The sequence below is a fragment of the Centropristis striata genome, chromosome 2 (genome assembly GCF_030273125.1).
Source record: "Centropristis striata isolate RG_2023a ecotype Rhode Island chromosome 2, C.striata_1.0, whole genome shotgun sequence".
NCBI lineage: Eukaryota > Metazoa > Chordata > Actinopteri > Perciformes > Serranidae > Centropristis > Centropristis striata.
Genome location: NC_081518.1, coordinates 20343251 through 20363521, shown reverse-complemented (window position 1 = coordinate 20363521; position 20271 = coordinate 20343251). Strand labels below are relative to the sequence as shown.

General features: G+C 39.0%; 1 protein-coding gene across 2 annotated transcripts in view; it reads left to right on the top strand.

Moving 5' to 3' along the window:
- The window catches only part of LOC131993009 (ADAMTS-like protein 3), a 296438-nt gene that overhangs the window by 192909 nt on the left and 83258 nt on the right, over positions 1–20271 (top strand). For both annotated transcript variants that reach the window (XM_059358737.1, XM_059358738.1), the window contains exon 4: positions 11495–11616. In XM_059358737.1, coding sequence (XP_059214720.1) covers positions 11495–11616 — 122 coding nt within the window. The remainder of the gene's footprint in view (positions 1–11494; positions 11617–20271) is intronic.

Genomic DNA, 20271 nt, shown 5'->3' with positions numbered 1-20271 from the left:
TTTCCACGAACCTGTTACTGATTTTTTTGACCCTGCCTGGCTGAAACTTTCTTATACATGGATTGTAGGACAAAAACATTAAATCCGCAGGCAGAGAATGCACACACCTACAGTGAAGCAAGCCAGTCGAAAATACATTAAACAGACGTCAGAAGAAGTACATTGCATTCAACACTCATACACATAAGGAGGCAGGCAGTTTTTTTCTAATCCCATCAGACACACTCCCATATCAGTCCACAAACTGAGATTAATGCTGCTGGCTATTTTCACTCTGTATGAGCTCCCACAACCAAACAAAGTGATGCAAGTCTGTTTACCAGCTCTGAAACTCTGCAGGAGATCAAGTGTGAAGCAACCTAATAGGATTTGCACTTGTACATGTTTCATGATTCTCAGACAAAGAGGGAAATCTATGATGCAATTTTGGATTACTGGAGGAAAAAAGAAATAAAGGAATCAATAAATAAATCAGTGAATGAGAGAATCAATAAATGAAGGCATGACTTAATGAGTCAGTGAATAAATGAGTCGGAGGACGGAAATCAGTGAAAAGGTATGCAGATGCATACTTTAGAGCTTTGTCATTGTCAACAAATCCGTCTGGGACAACTTGTCCAAATCCACATTCAATTCAATAAACACAAATACACAAAATTGCCGTCAAACATTTACTGTCACATAACTGTTAAAACCACAACTTATTGTTTACAGATAATTTCTTTAAAAATACGGATTAAATATCTGTACATATATAAATTAAATTACATTTTTCATTCAGTAATGTGATGTGTATTTTCTGTATTTTGACATAGAACTCACTGTAATTTACCATTCAAGGCCATTATGTATTTGAATTATACTATAAAAAAAATAAACAATGTCCCATTATAATAATTTACAGATTTCAACATCCATGTTAATATTTGTAATAAAAGTTATTAACCTTTTTTCTTTAATGGCATTTTCACTTAACCCTTTATGACCTAACATACAACAAGTCCGCCAGAGCAGATATTTACATTTTTACATGCCATAGTTCAATTTTTTGGAGCATTTTAATATGCTTTAGATCAATGCAAACCTTACATCCCAAATTTTAGTAATATATATGGAATGAAATGTCATAGCTGTATCCCTCAAAAGTGTAAATGGAAAAATGTTGCACAAAATCCTTTCAAACCATAGAAAATTTATTTTGAGTGTGTTCATAACTTGCATAAAAATAAACTATTTACAATTATGAAATCAAATCTTTAAATGTGTATGGTGTGTGTGGGCTGTCTAAGTGTTTTTGTGAAAGGGAAAGATAAAACAAGAGCGAAAGCCGAAGTGTGGGTTGGGGCCGCACAATTATGGCCAAAATGATAATCACGATTACTTTGATCAATATTGTATACACAATTATTAATCACGATTATTCATCATGTTAGGGAAAACATCTTTTTTTTATTGCACTACTTTTAAACAAACAATAGGAACAGTTTTTAGTGTGTGCACAGAGTGTCATACACACTGTACTGCTACAGAGCTAACTGTCAGCCTATTAGCAATTTGCAGACACTAAGGGGTTAACATCCCCTCCAGCTCTGTGACTGCAGCTGGGAGAGACTGCTGCAGGAGGACTGTGCCACTTCGACTCGTTCTTACTCTTCTTAACGAGCCGCAGGGGCTGGCGGCTCCTGAGTAAGAACGAGTCTCCAAAAGTCTCCTATAACACCAGAAAAAGTCGCTGGATTTGTCGCCAGTCACTTTTTTGAAAAACAGTCGCTAAAGGGGTCTGAAAAGTACCTAAATATAGCTACAAAGTTGCTAAGTGGGCAATACTGCTTCACCAGCTTTTACAAATGGCGCGTGTTTTTGTGGCGTCGAGTACTACATCACATCCTGCTTAGCGTTCTATCCAATCAGCAACCAGGCTTTTTTAGGAGAGAAAAACGGCCCCGCCCCCTGGTGGTTGGTGGACTACTGGTGTAGAAAGTGCTTGATTACATATGCAGGAGAGCCGCATTTTAAAATGGAAATATCGCCGACGATCAGGTTAATTTAATCGTGGCGGCCAAAATCGTGATCACGATTAAAATTTGATTAATTGTGCAGCCCTAGTGTGAGTTGTTTCATTATGTTCTGTCAAAGGACTGTAGCAACAATACAACATTACACAATACAACAGTTTATCAGACTTTTGTTTTTACTCTGTTACATATGCAACTTGAAATGTCACAAAGTACAATACTTTTGATAAAAATAGGTAAAGGTTTTGAAAATACTCAATATTGTAAGAGTACACACACAACTAAATTCCTTACTTAGATGCACTGGATGCAGAGCATTCGCTGAACTGAATCTCTGAAGGAGACTCAAGCACACAGACCTAAAACGATTTATAAATATTTAAAGTTTTATCCTATAAGGTTATGCATCTTTAATAATTATAATAAACATGTATACATGCATGGATCCACCTTCCTTCCCCACTGGGCTCCAATTAGCCAGATTACTCATTTTCTAACGAGCCATACGTTTACAGTTATGAGCTCTGATAAATCCGCCATAAAAGTGCTTTATTAGAAAGCGGCACCAATGGAACTTGAACTTATGTGCCTATTTTGTTGTACCATGTTGAGTCCTAATACAGTAAAGTAAATGTAAAGGTCATCTGGGTTGTCAGTGCACACAGATTGCTGATACTGAACTATGCAGAGCTCACACAATAGGCCAGGCAGGCCAGAAAAAGCCTTGGCTGGACAGATTCTCCTCATGCCGATGTTATTACTGTTGGAGGTCTGTGATGGCTGTTAGCCGGCTGAGCCCGACAACAAAAGGTGGTTTTATCCTATTAGCAGAGTGCTAACGTGTCTAATTCCCCTCTAGCGGATCAGTCTGTCTCTTTGGATGCAGTAGGCAGAGGAAAGTGAGAGAATACTGAGTTCCACCGCAGTGCAACAGTCCAAGACACACAAATCGATCCCATCTTTGGGGGTACGACTTAACATGGTTCAAGACTGCAAAGTGTTTTGCTCTGCCAGCTCCAAGGTCAGCCAGTGATCCGGGCCTGGGAGGCAGGGTGAAATGAAACCTGCAGAGGCATGTCAGAAATGTTAATTCTGGTTGACCAGGCATAAATAACATTGTCAGAGGAATTAGAGTTTGTTCCTGTGCTCTAGGTTTCACTGACACGGCAAGAAAGGTTTTGGTGGAGGGCTCGTGCTCCACTTCTCCACGAAAAACAGTTTTCTGAATTGTATAAATAAGTGTTTTGACTATTGGTGTAGTGACACACAGGTTGAAGGGCGCAATTTAAAAGCACTTTAGAAAGCTCAGTTCTTTGGTTCTCGCTCTAATTTTCCATAAATACTTCATTGTACTGCAGTTTTCCTCTTACACACAAACACACATATACACACACACACTCTTGCAGCCCCAGTATGAGATTCCTTTTTCTTTGGCACCATAAGGTCTGCGGTGACATCACTGACCCAGGGGAAGCCAATTTTCCTATTTTTGGTGACACACAGCCAGGAAAACCTTCTCTCTTTCCATCCCTCCCTCTCCATATCAAAGTCTCTCTCTCTCCGTCACTCCCTCTCTTTCTTCTGAGCTTTTAACACAGCAGATAAGATAGAAGAATGTTTGAGGGTGAGATGCATGAAGCTTGTCACAGCTTGGTGGGACCACTTGTCTAAAACAGATGAATGTGAGGTAATGCTGCTGTTCAGTGGCCACAGAGGGTAAAGTGGTGGTTCCCTTTAGTGTTTCAGCAGCCCATTATTCTGCAGAGTGAGATCAGTGGCCTGTGCTGGCTGACTCCTGGACCATTTAACTCTCTGGAGAACACTCTCACAGGGGCAACACTGTGTACCGTACAGTACTGGAGCTGCACAAGTACCACCATGAGTCCACACTGCACACTGCAAAAAAGGTGTGTCTAAAAACAAGATAAAAACACTAAATCTGAGGTAAATGGTCTTGTCATACAATATATTGACTATATAAATCAAATTGTACTCTGAAATCAACATTTGACATCAAATTCATTTTCACTTTCAAAGTATTTGTTTATGATCAAATATCTGAAAAAATGATGACATGCACGAAATGTTACTTTTGTGTAAAAAATCATAACTGTTTTTTGCTCATCCAATTGATGGAAAGACACTAACACCAAAATATAGGTCTATTTGGAAACCAATACGATGACAGAAACAATGTAAGACCCTGTTAAAGCTCACTAAATGGGCTGTTGTAAAGCCAGGAATACCAGTAGCTCTTTTAGGACCTAAGGTTTTAAGCCTATATTTGTTTACATTTTGGCAAACTGGCATTATTAAAGGTATGCCAAATTAGTTATTAGTAGTTCTTTTTTGCTGTCTACCCATGGTTGTACAGACAACTATCACTAGATCACTTTGATACTGAAGAAAACTTTTCATGATTCTCAAGGAAGTTCTGAAACACCTTTTTCGTATGATATCTATTCAAAATCTTTGACATTTGACCCCTGGAGTCGTAAATCACACAGAATGACTATACATCCCACAAAGTATCACTGTGCCCGCCTTCAACTCAGACCATATCCTGCAATTTCAATGTTAAACTTTTTGCACTGCAAAAAAGTTAAATCTAAATCTTGCTGCATGGACAGCTAATTTTACTTGACAAGATTTCTTAAATTAAGATTGTTAAATCTAGAGCAATCTAGAATTTGATGTCAAATGTTGATTTCAGAGTACAATTTGATTTATATAGTCAATATATTGTATGACATGATTTTGTCACTTGCGTATTTAAACACTTATACATATACACAGTGGCCCATAAAGTTTAAATAATGTTGTTTTCAGAAACTACCCTCTGTTAATTGTGATTTAATTTTCATTGTGATATGTTTGGAAGAGATTTGAAGTTTTGAGACGATATAAACTTTATCTGTAAAGAATAAATCACACGGTCACAATTATTTCATGGAAAGAGGTAAAAAGTATTTTTATGAAACAAAAATTCCAAGCCTAATGATGAGTCCAGGGGAAAAGACAGGAGATAACTAAGTCAGTCGGTTTCATCAACCTGATGATGGATGGGTGTGTGTCTCATATTCAAACACAAGACCCAGACCTGCAACAAAGTTTGCCTTTTTATTCAACAAAACTACAATAATTTTGTGCAAGAAAGAAGCGAAATGAAGCACCACAGTAGAACTCCAACACAACTCCATATCAAGGTTCAAGGGTTTCCCCCACTTTTACACATCTGCATTAATTTTACAGCAGACGCATTCATCAGAGGCTGCAATGATTGCACACATTCAAGCTTTAATAGCTCAAAAGCCTGGTCCTTCCACTGTGAATGGATAACTGGCGTTCAGCTGTGGGTCTTAATGGGTTTTAAAGGCCTGTGTGATGTGAGTCATCAGTTGTTAGCTTCTCAATCTAACTGCTTCCTGCATTGTTGATTCATTTTTTGCTAGTTTCACTGCAAAAAACTCAGCTCTTAAGAACAAGGAAAAAATTACAAAAAGTAGGTGTATTTTCCTTAAAAATAGCAAAATTATCTGCCAATGGAACAAGAAAATTTGGCTTGTCAAAACTTTCCAAAACAAGTAAAAATATCTAATCTCAATGAACCCATAAATACCTTAGAATTAGTGTATTCTAACTAATAAGTGCATTTTTCTTGATTCTAATGAAATACACGTGACCTATTTTCTCAATATGTTGAAAAATATTCTTGAATTAATGTTAGAGCCATCATCTTGACATAATGATATGCATATGCATTATATCTATTGAAACCAGCAAAGCCACACTAAAAACTATCTGTACCTGTATGTAGAATATTTTTCTTAAAATTCTTGAAATAAGGCAAAAGCTGCAGAATCTTTATGACAAACAAGTGAAACAGTCCAAAGTCAAATTACCTGGGGGCCGCTGGAGGCAGTATCAAAATGACCAAAAAAAGACACAAAATTACTAAAAAAAAAGAGATACAAAATGACAGAAAAAAAACCTAAATTACTTAAAAAAGACACAAAATGACCAAAAAAAAAGACACAAAATGACAAAAAAAAGACACAAAATGACTAAGAAAAGACACAGAATTACCAAAAAAGTTTAAAATTATTAATTATTATTATTAAAATTATTAAAAAAGACACAAAATTATTAAAAAGACACAAAATGACTGAAAAACACAAAATGACTTTAAAAACACACAGAATTACTTTAAAAACACACAAAATTACCCAAAAAAACACAGAATTACCAAAAAGACACAAACTTATCAAAAAAAGACACAAGATGACCCAAAATGACAGAAGAAAACTAAATTACTTAAAAAAGAAACCAAATGACCCAAAAAAAGACACAGAATTACCACAAAAAGACACAAAATTATTTTAAAAAGACACAAAATTACCAAAAAAAAAGTAATTAAAGGGACCTTCCACACACAAGACAGTAGGTTCCATTCATATAAAACTCACATTAAACTTTCATATCAAGGTGGGGGCCATGAAATATCATCACGAGGGCCGCAATTGGCCCGCGGGCCGCGAGTTTGAGACCCATGATCTAAGGTATTTCAACTTACTTAGATTGCAGTTTTTGCTGTGTTGTACCAGCATTGGTGTGCGGGGGGAACCTGCAGCAACCCAAAACTTTTAAATCCAGTGTTTCTACATGTAGTAGAGATCTCTCATATTCCCAGTTTGTGCTGAAGTATTGTACTCTTATATCACAGAGGATCCATATTAATAATTCCAGCAGAGGAGGGAATCTTTTAAAATCCCTCAACTGGATTTATTTTCTTGGTGTTATAATTCAATATAAAATGAATTATCCAGTGAATAAACAGAAAAGGGTGCATTGTTTTCTCTTACTCCATTCACTCACATTTAGTCCTCTGAATTGCATTATATTATGAAATATATTATATATAATAACTGGCAGTAAAGCTACATGGTTTTGTTGAAGATTTCTGTCTTACTTACAGGGAACAGTGAAAAGTGTCTGTCTCTATGAGCAAAACAAAATAAATATGTAGGTCACTGACCCTAGAGTAAGTGTTCTGCTGTGAGGGGGAACAGGGAAAACACTCTCTGCAGAGTGAGATGAACGTTTTGTGAAGTGGTGCAATACGTTTGGACTTGTTTGCTGCAGCTTGAGTCGGAGCTGAAATGACTCACTGATGGAATTCACAAATAATTTACACATTATATCCAACACAACAGTTGAAATTCTTATTACAACCCTGATAGCAAAAAGGCTGGGATGCTGTGTAAAGCATAAACAAAGACAGAATTACATTGCATTTTTATTATGATTTTAGGTATCGGAATCAGGGTTGTAAATATAAAAGAAGGGATTTCACAGCATTTGTATTCTCAATTTAATAATATCTTAACAGTTTCAAAAACAGTTTGTTCCCAAAAGCAATAACAACCCTGAACTCTCAAATGCACTGATTTTCTATTGACTTTATTTCTGTGCAATATTTCTTTCTTTTTTAAATATACTATACTTGGCAATGTGCAATAATTTGTGCAATAATTTGTCCTTTAACATGCAATATATTTATGAACACTGCATAGCATCATATCTGCTTCTGGCAAATTGAATTGAAGACTGTGCACCTCACCTCCCTTTCTTGCCTATGTTTACATTATACCGTATATATTTTTCTCTACATTTACTTGCCTATGTATGTTTATGTTTGTATTGTATATTTTTATATTTTATATATATTTTATTCATTGTCGCACTGCTTTTTGGAGTCAGCTTTTAAATCTCATTGTACATGTGTATAGTGACAATAAAGGCATTCTCTTCTATTCTATCTTATGTAATGACTGTGTATGGGGCAAATCCAGCCAGCTGTGTTTGGGCTGATCCATCTGGGAGATATCAGATATCAGATATCAGAGGTGGATGGATGGATGGATGGATGGATGGATGGGTGGGTGGATGGATGGGTGGATGGATGGATGGATGGATGGATGGATGGATGGATGGATGGATGGATGGATGGATGGATGGATAGATAGATAGATAGATAGATAGATAGATAGATAGATAGATAGATAGATAGATAGATAGATAGATAGATAGATAGATAGATAGGTACATAGACAGATAGGTAGATGGATAGGTAGATGGATAGAAAGATAGATAAACAGATGGATAGAAGGATAGATAGAAGAATAGAAAAACAAGGATATTATAATAGAAAATATATACTATAACAACACATTTAATACAATTATTTTACTTAACTATGCAGTTTATTTATTTTCATCGTTGCCTGGATCTGTAATATATGTAATATGGACATGTGGCCAATCACGCCACTTGCTTTGATATGAAGTGTGCTTATGATTTGCAGATGTTCCCAATACATTGAACTTCTTATCTATAGATTGTTTCCATGGCATTCTACCGCTTGGAGAATGATTGCAAAGACAAACTATGTTCATATCAGGTGCCGTGTGTTGGCTGTAAAATACATGGTGAACCATGAAGAAACCTCAGAGAAAGTTTTAAGTTAAAGATTGAGGCTTCAAAATGATTTGACCTCATCCTGATTCCATGTGATGTGATATATATTCAGGTTGACTTTTTACCTGAAGTTATTGCATGTAAATAAGTGTTGTGTTCACAGGGGTGTCAGTCATCTGTAGTGGATGAGTCAATAATGGGTAACAGGGACATTGCTTCTTTTCAGTCTCACCAATCCAGACTAGAATGAGCTGATATTCTGCTGTGTTAGCGCAGTGTGGATATATTTACTGTCACTGTATGAACAGAACTTATCTCTGCCAGCATGTCCCACTGGGCCTTTAAGCCTTTAGTTTAAGCTTTGTCAACAATTTATTATTATGTATTTGTCACACCCACTTGGTTCAAAGCAGTTTCTTTTTGTATTCTTTGAAATTTTCAACCAGGATAGGATGAGGCAAACAGTATACACTACACTGAAAAAAGTGTAACATGCAGTTGTTCATTCAAACTAATAACTGCCATTTAAAAGAGGATACAATTATTGATTTGATTGTAAAACTCATTCTTTTTGCATTTAGAGACATCAAGTTTGACTTATACTGAACAAAATATACGTCCTAAGGACCCAAAACAAAGGTTTTGATTTCTCTCAAGTTTTTATTTTCTCCTTCATGACCTGCAGGAAATATTTTTAGTTTGAGTCGAAGGCACTGCGCACTGCACAGTCAGACTGTGTATGTAATATGTTGCATATAGTTCATATGTTAAAGATTAATGAATACATTTAATGTAATCTGTTGGCCAAGGGTCTTTTAATAGAGTTTGTAAAGTGGGTCAAATAAAATGTGAAAAATATAGTTTGGGTATATGTAAATAAATTAACTGGCGTCAATGCAAACATTAATTCAGTTAAAAGTGAATATATTAGGTTGCTTCAATTTAAATGTATTAGTTTGGTTCAATAATTAAAATGTTAAGAAAATAATTTGGATCAAGGCAAAGAATTAAGGTTGAGTCAAGTGCAGTATTATTGTTTACATCAACATAAAATAATCAGGTCATAAGAAGTTACTCAATTTAGAGTAGTGTAGTGTAGTTAGTCCCGCCTGCTGTCTACTGTAGGTGATACATGAACTATGTATCACCTATGAACTGAGCAACAAAATCTCCAACTTAAACGACAGAATAGGTCATCTTTCAATACCACCCATAATGACCCATTTGAGCGTTTCGCTGGTACCGAGCAGAGCAGAACATTCTAAAAATAGCACATATGCCATTATACATACACATACGGCTCACTGTTGTAAAAAAAAAAGTCTGCTGTTTTGTTGAATTTAGGTTGCTTCACCACTGACCTAGGTTTAGGGCAAAAACTTCCTGGTTATACTATACTTTTTTAACTTATTATGAAAGTGTTTACACTGCAAAAAAGGTGTGTCTAAAAACAAGATAAAACACTAAATCTGAGGGAAATGATCTTGCTGCATGGACAGATAATTTCACTTGACAAGATTTCTTAAATTAAGATTATTAAATCTAGAAATAAGCATGTTGGACACTTAAGATAAGAAATTAACTCTTAAAACAAGATAAATTAAAGCTGCAAGCAGTGATGAACTGGCCCGAGCAGAGTGCACTGGCAATTGTTTGTTTCTTACCAAGATTAAAAAAATTTAGATTTAGAAGTGTGTAATAGTAATTTTGATCTCAGCCACTTTGAAATGCCAGACTCCCTCCCCCTTTCCTGCCACTACTTTAAGGTCCCCTTTGTGTCTCAAAAGTGATATCCAGATGAGATTTTACTCCTGAAAAGGTCCCCTTTGTATTTCAAATGGGACGTCCAGACGAGATTCTCACACCTAGAAAGGTCTTCTATGTGATGTGCAGACCTAATTCGATAACTAAATGTAATTACTGCAAGAGGCCAACCTCTAGGGGTAATAGGGTGTCGACACCAGACCTCTGGGGAACACAGGGGGAGTGGCCGACACCTTTTGGGGCATAACAGGCATAAATTGGACAGTTTTCCTCCCTTTCAGGGTCTTTCTTCATTTTGACAGCTCGCGTGTTGATTGACCACTCTTTGCAAAGAAATAAACCTTGTCTGCCAGCAGAAGTCTCTATTTCATTCTTCACCAGCAGCAGAGAAAAATGTCCAAGTGTGTTAGATAATTTATCTTGTTTTAAGAGTTAATTTCTTATTTTAAGCATTCAACATGCTTATTTCTAGATTTAACAATGTTAATTTAAGAAATCTTGTCAAGTGAAATGATCTGTCCATGCAGCAAGATCATTTCCCTCAGATTTAGTGTTTTTATCTTGTTTTTGGACACACCTTTTTGCAGTGTATAGTTTTGAGTGTAAATGCCAGAAGTAGTTGTAGTAGACATGACTACTGGAAGTTACATAGTTAGGAAAAAACAGATGCAGGAAGTCAAGTGATGTTGGAATCACATCAATTACTTTGAATACACATGACATATGACCTCCATTCTCCTGGGTGAAATCTGGGTTTGTGTTGTTTTGAAGGGGAGAACAGTCTGAAGTTTGGATAAGTATCTCATACAACACTACATCACAAAATCCAAATAATCCTTCTTCAGTACAGTGATTCTATTGAAACATGTGAAACATGTGGCAGCTGTGGCTACATGTCAAAGTATCCTCGGACAAGATATTGAACCCCAGATTGCTCCCGACGCCTGTTCATCGGTGTGTGAATGAATTCCTGATGGTGACAGGTGGCACCGTTTAGGATAGCCTCGGCCACCAGTATGAATGTGTGTGTGAATGGGTGAATGAGCGCAGTCTGTAGTGTAAAGAGCTTTGAGTGGTCGCAAAGACTAGAAAAGTGCTATAAAAGTGCAGTCCATTTACCTTTTACATGTCAGAGTTGATATAAAGCTGTCAGAAAATGTTTGCTGTGAATACACATGAACATCTTACCTGATTGAAGTAAGTGGCCTCTGTACTGACTTTATGTTATCCCCCTGTAGGCATCCAGGACAACCCGCTCGGATGAAGACATTGGATGGGATGCCTGGGGCCCCTGGAGCGAGTGCTCTCGCACCTGTGGAGGAGGAGCCTCCTACTCTTTACGACGCTGTCTCAATGGAGGGTAAGCCTCATTAAAAGCATGTTTGAAATATCACCCAGTTGGGACGTCATCACACTTGGGACGTTATCACACGTTGATCAAAATCAAATCAAAACTACTTTATTTATCCCCAAGGGTAAATTCAGTTAGTCTGGTAGAATTTCTGTTAGAATGAGACAGCCTGATGGCTGTAGGAGAGAAGGATCTGTTGAATCTCTCCGTCCTGCAACAGAGAGAGAGGAGCCGTCCACTGCTGTTTTTTTGGTCCATAAAGGTTTTGTGTAGCAGATGATCTCGGTATTTCAGGATGGCCTGGAACATGTTGACAGGTCATCTATCCACCACCTCCTCCAGTGTGTCCAACCTGGCTCCAACCACAGAACCAGCTCTTTCCAACACTGTCCAACACTGATGACACTGTTCTGATTGACTAAATATTTAAACTAGTCAGCACTGTAAATCCTATTTAGACATGAGATATGAGACATGAGATAAAAATCTTTTTTCCAAGAGTGACCTGGCCAAGAAGGCGGCAACCTGTAAAACAGACACATAAACTGGGGCCAGGCATCTATTTTCTTATTATCCATGAACTACTTTTCATATTTAGGGTTGTAGGGTGGTTGAAGCTTTTTCCAGGTGACATTGGGTGAGAGGTGGGGTACACCCTGTACCTGACCCAGACTATTTCAGGGCTGACATTAATAGCGATTCAGACAGAAAACCCTTCACACTCATATTCACACCTAAAGGCAATTTTGAGTCAACAATTATCCTGCATGTCTTTGGACTGTGAGAGGAAGCTGGACAATCTGGAAATAACCCATGGATCCACTGACACGAGGAGAACATGTGAACTTGAACCCAGAATCCTGTTGCTGTGAGGTGACAGTGCGAAGTAGAGTATTACAATGACCAAATTATAGTCCAAGTGAAAACTAACTGATCAACATTGCCATCTATAGCCTTGTTAGCAGGGAAAAGTGGTCACCGGGAAAGTCTCAGGCCACACCCCCCCCAAAAGTCCGCTCACTGTCTGTGTCTCCATTACAAGTTAGCCCCCAGAGGGACGTATGGTTTTCGCTGTCGCTAACTGTACACAACGTCAGCAACTGAAAGCAGCATGGCTAATTATGCACAGAGTCTCCGCTGATCATAAACATAGTGATTGTGAATTAACAAGATCGCTAACTGGTAAATGGGGTGCACTTATATAGTGCTTTTATCCAAAGCGATTTACACTACACACTACGCCCATTCACACACACACTCATACTGGTGGCTGAGGCTACCAGGCCAGCAATTTGGGGTTCAGTATCTTGCTCAAGGATACTTCGACATGTAGGCTGCCATGGTCGGGGATCGAACCACCAACCTTCCGATCAGAAGACGACCTCTCTACCAACTGAGCACACAGCCGCCCTGCTAACTGTGCACAGAGTGTCCGGTGCTTGTTGTAAACAAACAGAGATCGCTAAGTGAACACCTCCTGTAGTAGCAGCACATACACACTGTACTGCTACAGAGCTAACTGCCGCTAACGGAGGCTCTTCTTCGGAAGAAGGAGTTGCTGGATTTGTCTGCAGTCGCTTACTTGAAAAATAGTTGTCTGAAAAGTCTCTAAATTCAGCAACAAAGTCGCTAAATTGGGAACACTGCTTCGCCAGCTTTTACAAATGGCGTGTGTTGTTGTTGTGTAGAGTACTACGTCACATCCCGCTTAGCGATCTATCCAATCAGTAACCAGGCTGTTTTCAGGGGAGAAAAAAAGACCCTGCTCTTCTACTGGGACTAAAAAAGTCCTGACAAAAGCTGGCTCCGGACTGCTCGTATTCAAATTAGGGGCGTTTCGGCGAGTGAGACCCGCCTCATTCCGGGTATTGCCCGGTAGTGGACACAGCCCTTATAGTACCATGCCACTAATGTGGCACCCATACTTGCTGTGGAAACATATGAATGATAACATGAATAAACAAAGTAGAAAAATAGCAGGGTAAGAACAAAGAATCATTCTAGTTCATTATAACTGGGGTTGTCTCTTTTGTTTGGCTTTAACCACAATTTGGTAGCATTGTATTCAACAAAGTAATTACTCAAATTTGGCAGTACACTAGCATCACTTAAAAGACCTCATTGAATTGAGAAAGAGCTGGAAAGTCAGACAGAGTCTGTATGTCTCTGCAGGCCGGTGTGGATGGGAAGTGGAGGAGACAGTGTATGGGTCGGGTGTGTTCTCTATCTTTCTCACACTGATAAAAGCATCAAGTGTGTGGGTTTCAAATCTCTGCTTTTTTTAAATGCCATATTCAGACTGTCTGCTCTCTGTCAGCCCGTCTCTGCTCAGCTATTTGTTGTGGAGTGTTGCTTGTTCAGGAAGTCATCACAGCCAATCTATTTCAGACTGTGCCCTGTGGCATCATTCTATAGCCTCCTGGCAACACATTTCTCTCCATTATATCTGACTGCAGCTCAGCCTCACTTTCTCACCCATGCTACTGCTGAAATTTCTCCCACTAAGTAAGAACTTTTCTACTGCACACAAACAAACAGTGCATGCAGTGAATACACAGAGCTGTGCTAAAGCATGTTAATTGGCACCTTGTGGTTATGAGTTGAAATGAATAATACAGAAACAGAGATAAAAGAGAAGTAAATACAGCCTGCAAACTGGCTTTTGGGTTTGTCCAGAGGTGGTTTTATAGTGGTGTTTTGTCATATTCGGGCCAGTGTTGCTCCATTGAATGTTTCCTGTGGAGGAAAGGTTTTCTCCTATGTGGTGTATAGTTACTAGTGCTGAGACACATTTATGAGCCCTGGAAGAGCATGTCAGCTAAGGTTTTAACATTACAATCCAGCTGCTCATCACCCATTTTCCATTATGAATACTGACACAATACTGCAATACAACCAAGTCTGTTTCACTCATGGCTCACTGGGACTATTCTCACATGATATAAGCTACGTTTACATGATGACGGTTTCAACAGAAGACGCAAAAGTGGCGTTGCGTCTTCACTTTTTATTCCGCGTTTAGACGAGCGTTTTCTGGAGGAAATCTGCTGCATACAGTGACGCTAAAGTGTGTGAATTGGATTGGGTATGCATGCCAGGCGGCATCACTTAAAGAGATAAGAGCATCTTTGGGCATGTGGAAGTTTTCACGCCACGCATTTTCATCAGCTACTCCTTCCACAAAGTTCTCCACCATCCACTAGATCTCCCAGGTCTCGTCCAAAGCCGTCTGGCTCGCCTCCCACCAATTGGTGTATCTAAAATGTGATAGAGGTAATTACAGATCCTTCTCTGTTCACTAATACTATCTGTACATATCCTGTACATTTGGTGGAAAGACTCCTGTAAGTTTATTAGAGCTGCCAGAGCAGCTTGAAGGTCCCACGCATGGAAATAATCCCACATGTTTGTTTATTTCCCTGTACTGGAGCATGTATGTGATGTAAACGCGTACGTGACTTGAGCAGACCTGAGCAGAGTTTTGTGTCTTGGCAGTGTAGACGGACACGCTACGGCAGAGCGGGTTACAGTTTGGAGTCTGATCAGCAGCTATCAGAAGTGTTTGATTGAGGTTATTGCTGCTAAAGGAGGATCGACCAGTTATTAAATCAAGGGTTCACTTACTTTTTCCACCATCACTATGAATGTTTAATGGATGTGTTCAATAAAGGCATGGAATATTATAATTGTTTGTGTGGTATTAGGTTAAGCACATTGTGTTTGTCTATATTTGGAACTTAGATGCAGATCAGATCACATTTTATGACAAATAAATGCAGAAAACCAGGTAATTTCATAGGGTTCACATACTTTTTCTTGCAACTGTATATGTCCTCTGCTGTATCAGTCAGACAGAGCTAGTCGAGGTTAATCGACCTTTAAAGGGGAGAGACACAGTCTAGCACCAGAGGAGGCAAAGCAACGGGCAAAGACATGTTTCATTCCAAAAGAAACACTGGACCCAGACAGAAAGCCTGTGTGTGTGTGTGTGTGTGTGTGTGTGTGTTCTGTATCTGCCTGTGATAGAAATACTACTAGTGCTATTATTTTAGATTTGAGGAATAACACAACTCGGAACCTTGTCATTGTAATTTGATTACTAGTGTAATAATTATTTAAACCCAGAGCACTCAATCTTCATATTTCTTCGAAGTAGTCATAATCAGTGAAACTGAGAAACACAGTTGTAACACTGGTGCAATTGGAGCAACTTACTTGCAACCCTGATTCCAAAAAGGTGGGACATTGTCTAAAACAAACAGAATGCAAGAACTGGTCATCATTTTTGACTGTGTTCACTTGGAAGCTGTACAAATACAGTTTTTTTATGTTCAAACTGATACAGTCCTTTTTTGTAAATATAATGTATGTATTTTTCTGTCAATATGTAATGGCTTCAGTTCTTTCATCTCTGCATCTGTCTCCTGACAGGTTTTCATCATGCCAGCGTTACATTTCTAAGTGAAAGCTGACAGAAAGGAAAGATTTTCATTTACTTTCATGTCGGATTGATTTTAAAAGCATTCTGAAAATGTCAGTTATGCCTTTGATAATGCATGACAAAGCTTTCTGTCTTTCTGTAAAAAAGCTGCAATTAAAAAAAGGCTCTGTACAGCAATGTAACGTTTATTTGTTATTCATGGCACTACAAACGTCAAAATCTGCTTAACAAATTAAGGATAGAAGTATGAAGGCTATAAAGTGTGTCAAGTGCTGTAATGCTGATTCATTACCAATGTATTTGACCTGTTGAGGTCACGCTGTGATACACAGACTACCTTTGTCTTACATTTGGGAATGTAATGTTTAGTGCTGTCTCTAAGGGAAAGTTGAAATAGATTGCTAAAATTGATGGATAAATAGCAACGCCCAGATTCTTTCCAAATCAAAGTTAATACAAAGAATTATAAATGAAGACTTGTTCATACAAACAAAAACTATTATGCCTTAACATAGACCAGGGATGGGCAACTGGAGGCCCGGGGGCCACATATGGCCCGCACCCTCACTTGAAGTGGCCCTCAGTACAACTACATGCATTTGAACATGAAATCTTAAAAGTGCAGTGTAAAAATGCAAATAAAAAAATACTTCTTGCAATTAATGTTGGTCTGCTGTTCTTGCACTAAAAAAAAGAAATCACAGTAAGTGGTTGTTTTTATTTGCTTCAAACCTTTTGTATTCCTATTTATACTGTTATACATGCATTTGAGCATGAACTATGTTAAGTTACTGCACTGTAAACATATTTAAAATTGCAGTTTCATCATATCTGGTTAAGTGCACGGTCCTATATGTGGCCCTTTGATAGTGTCCATGAAAAATTGAGGCCCCCTCCAGCATTTTAGTTGCCCATCCCTGACATAGCAGTTCCAGAACCTCTATATAATTGTGTTTTATGTTTTCATATTACATTTGGAAATTAGTTATACCTGACAGGGATGTTGGTGGTGCATCATACAGATCTGTTTTAACCCAGTTGTGACAAACATAACAAGCTTCTACCTTATTTTTTTTTCAAACATTGGTCACATTTTTCTTTTCCCAGTATGCCACAGACTCAGTATTGGTGTCCTGTCCTGAATAAGCCATCAGCAGACAATTGTCATGTCAGCGAGTTGTGAGTTTAGTGGAAGACTAATTGCCATAGCTGTAGACATCCCCAGATCCTGAATACCTTCACTTACAGTACACCCATGCACAGGCTGGTGCACACCCACAACAGCTTGCCAGTGGTCAGTAGTTATGCATTTCAATGGTTGGAATATATTAATTGTCTAATGAATACAGAGCTGTGGCTTGCTGTTGTCTTTGGGGATCTCAGCTCTCTATCGCTCCAACATGGCAGATCAGACCACGCCTGCTTTACACTGAGCTGCTACCAGTTTAGTCTAATGTTATTGTAAGCCGGCAGGAGAAATATGCACTTTATGGGAGTTAACACACACCAAGAGATTGGGTGTTGTTATTGTTGCTAACAAGGTGGAACAGATTTAACAGCGTGTCCATGCTGTCACGGGGAAAGGAACGTTCTGCTATGGCACATTTCACACAGGGCTCAGGTTCATTCTGAAGCCCTGTTTGTGTATGTGTGTGTGTGTGTGTGTGTGTGTGTGTGTGTGTGTGTGTTCCTGCTTGTGGGTTCAGATTTGCTTGACATTCTGGGCTGTGCCAGCTGGAGCTCAGTGAAGTGCTGAGATTGCTGCTGGCTAGGTAATGTGGGCTGCAGGTGGAGTGTACTGTAACCTTACAGGTGTGTGTGTGTGTGTGTGTGTGTGTGTGTGTGTGTGTGTGTGCGTGCGTGCGTGCGTGCGTGTGTGTGTGTTTGCGAATGGGTATTCTACTGTGTGTTTGTGAAGTCATGCACTTTGTTTACTTCACATTTTAGGTATTTACCTGCAGATCCTACTGAGCACATTGAGAGAACCTTAACAAAGGTCAAGATGAAAAAGAACAAGAATATTAAAATCAGGCTAAAAAGATGGAGAGCAGCATGTCTAGTGGCGATGTACATGATCAATCTATTCCACACATATTTTTAGGGACCGAGCACCCAAGGTGAGAGAACCCTATTGTAATTGATCCGTCTATTATTATAATTTCAACAAACTAATCTCCTTTTTTATGCCTTTATCATATTCAAAAACTCACCAAACTCGCACCAAAATTCAATCGTGTCGAAAATGTACGTATTTTATAGGTTTCAGAAATGGGCGTGGCAAAGTGACCTACTAGCACCCCCTAGAATGCAGCCCCTCACACAAGTTTGTCGTAGTGACACGGAATTTGGTACACACATGTATCATGGAAAGACGCACCAAAAAGTCTCAAGAAGCCATACCCAAAAATGTACAGGAAGTCGGCCATCTTGGATTAAATATGGAGTTTTCGCCATTTCCACGCCGCATACTTTAACAAACTCCTCCTACAGATTTCACCAAATTTCCTTCAAACTTGGTCAGTAGCATCACAAGGCCTTTGGGATCAAAAGTTGTATAAATCTTTACCGACGGTCACACTATGAAGGCGTGGCATGGTGCCCAAATATGGCGTCTCGCCATAAAACACGAGATCGTTATAACTTCTACATTCTTTGTCCGATCTGCTCCAAACTTCTCATGCTTCATCAGAGTCCAGCCCTCAACACTTCTAAATCATAATATTTCATAAAGCCCCACCCCTTATGCTATATCCATGCCCCCTTTCATTAAATGACCACATTTCATATTTTAACAAACTCCGACAGATTTAACTTGATTGACTTCAAAGTTGGACAGTACCATCACAAGGCCTTTGGAATCTAAAGTTATCAAAAGCTTTACTGATTGTCACACTATGTGGCCGTGGCATGGCAGCAAATTATGCCGTCGGTAAAGATTTGAATAACTTTTGATCCCAAATGCGTTTTGATGGTACTGACCAAGTTTGAAGTCAATTGGGTTAAATCTGTAGGAGGAGTTTGTTAGAGTATGCGGAGTGGATATGGGCAAAAACAGCAGGAAATGGCATGTTTGATGGCAAATGGCAGGGTATGGGTTCTTTTTACATTCCGGAGCGGCTTCCCATGATAGACGTGCGTAGAAAATTTTGTGTCTGTACAACATTCCTGTGCTGGGGGCTTAATTTTCTTGATTTTTGAGGGGGCGCTGTTGAGTCATTTTGCCACGCCAATTCCCAGGACCACTAGAATACGTAAATTTCAGCGGAGATGTATGGATATTCCAAAAATGGAGAGTTTTTGAATATGATAAAGGCCCCAAAAAGGCGATTCATTTTCCGGAAGACAAAGAATAATAATAATAGACGGACCAATTACAATAGGGTCCTCGCACTTTCAGTGCTTGGTCCCTAATAACTAGGCCTGTAAACAGGACTGAACGGGACCCAGCAGAGTGGAGCCGTCGGGGGAGGCCACGTCAGGCGCGACGATGTGGGCTCAGTTCCTATGCGTACCAAATGGCGTGTCTCATCCCACTGTGCTCGGGGTAGGTGTAAAACATGTTATTTCCTGTTGCCAGCAGGGGGCGCTATGACTGTGTGTCACTATTGACACGTGGGTGTGTTCTGGACTGGACCCTAATCACTTGTGTGAAATTTGGGACAGATTGGACAATGTATGGTGAAGTTATCCAGTCTGGTGCTAGATGGCAAACTCCATATTTTGCCGCCATGCCACGCCCACATATTGTAAAGGTCAGTAAAGGTGTTGATAAATTGTGTTCCCCAAGGCCCTTTGATGGTACTGACCAAGTTTGAAGGCAATGGGATTAAATCTCTTGGAGGAGTTATGTAAAGTATGCAACATGGTCATTTGATGAAAGGGGGTGTGGATAAAGCATAAGGGGCGGGGCTTTATGAAATATTGTTATTTACAAGTGTTAAGGGCTGGACTCTCATGAAGCATGACAAGTTTGGATCAGATCAGACAAAGAATGGAAAAGTTATAACGATCTTGTGTTTTATGGCGAGACGCCATATTTTGGCGCCATGCCATGCCTACATAGTGTGACCGCCGGTAAAGCTTTCCATAACTTTTGATCCCAAAGGCCTTGTGATGGTAGTGACCAAGTTTGAAGTTGATCGGGTAAAATCTGTGGAGGAGTTTGTTAAAGTATGTGAGCTAGAAATGGCAGAAAACGCTGAATAGTGCGATATTCAAACCAA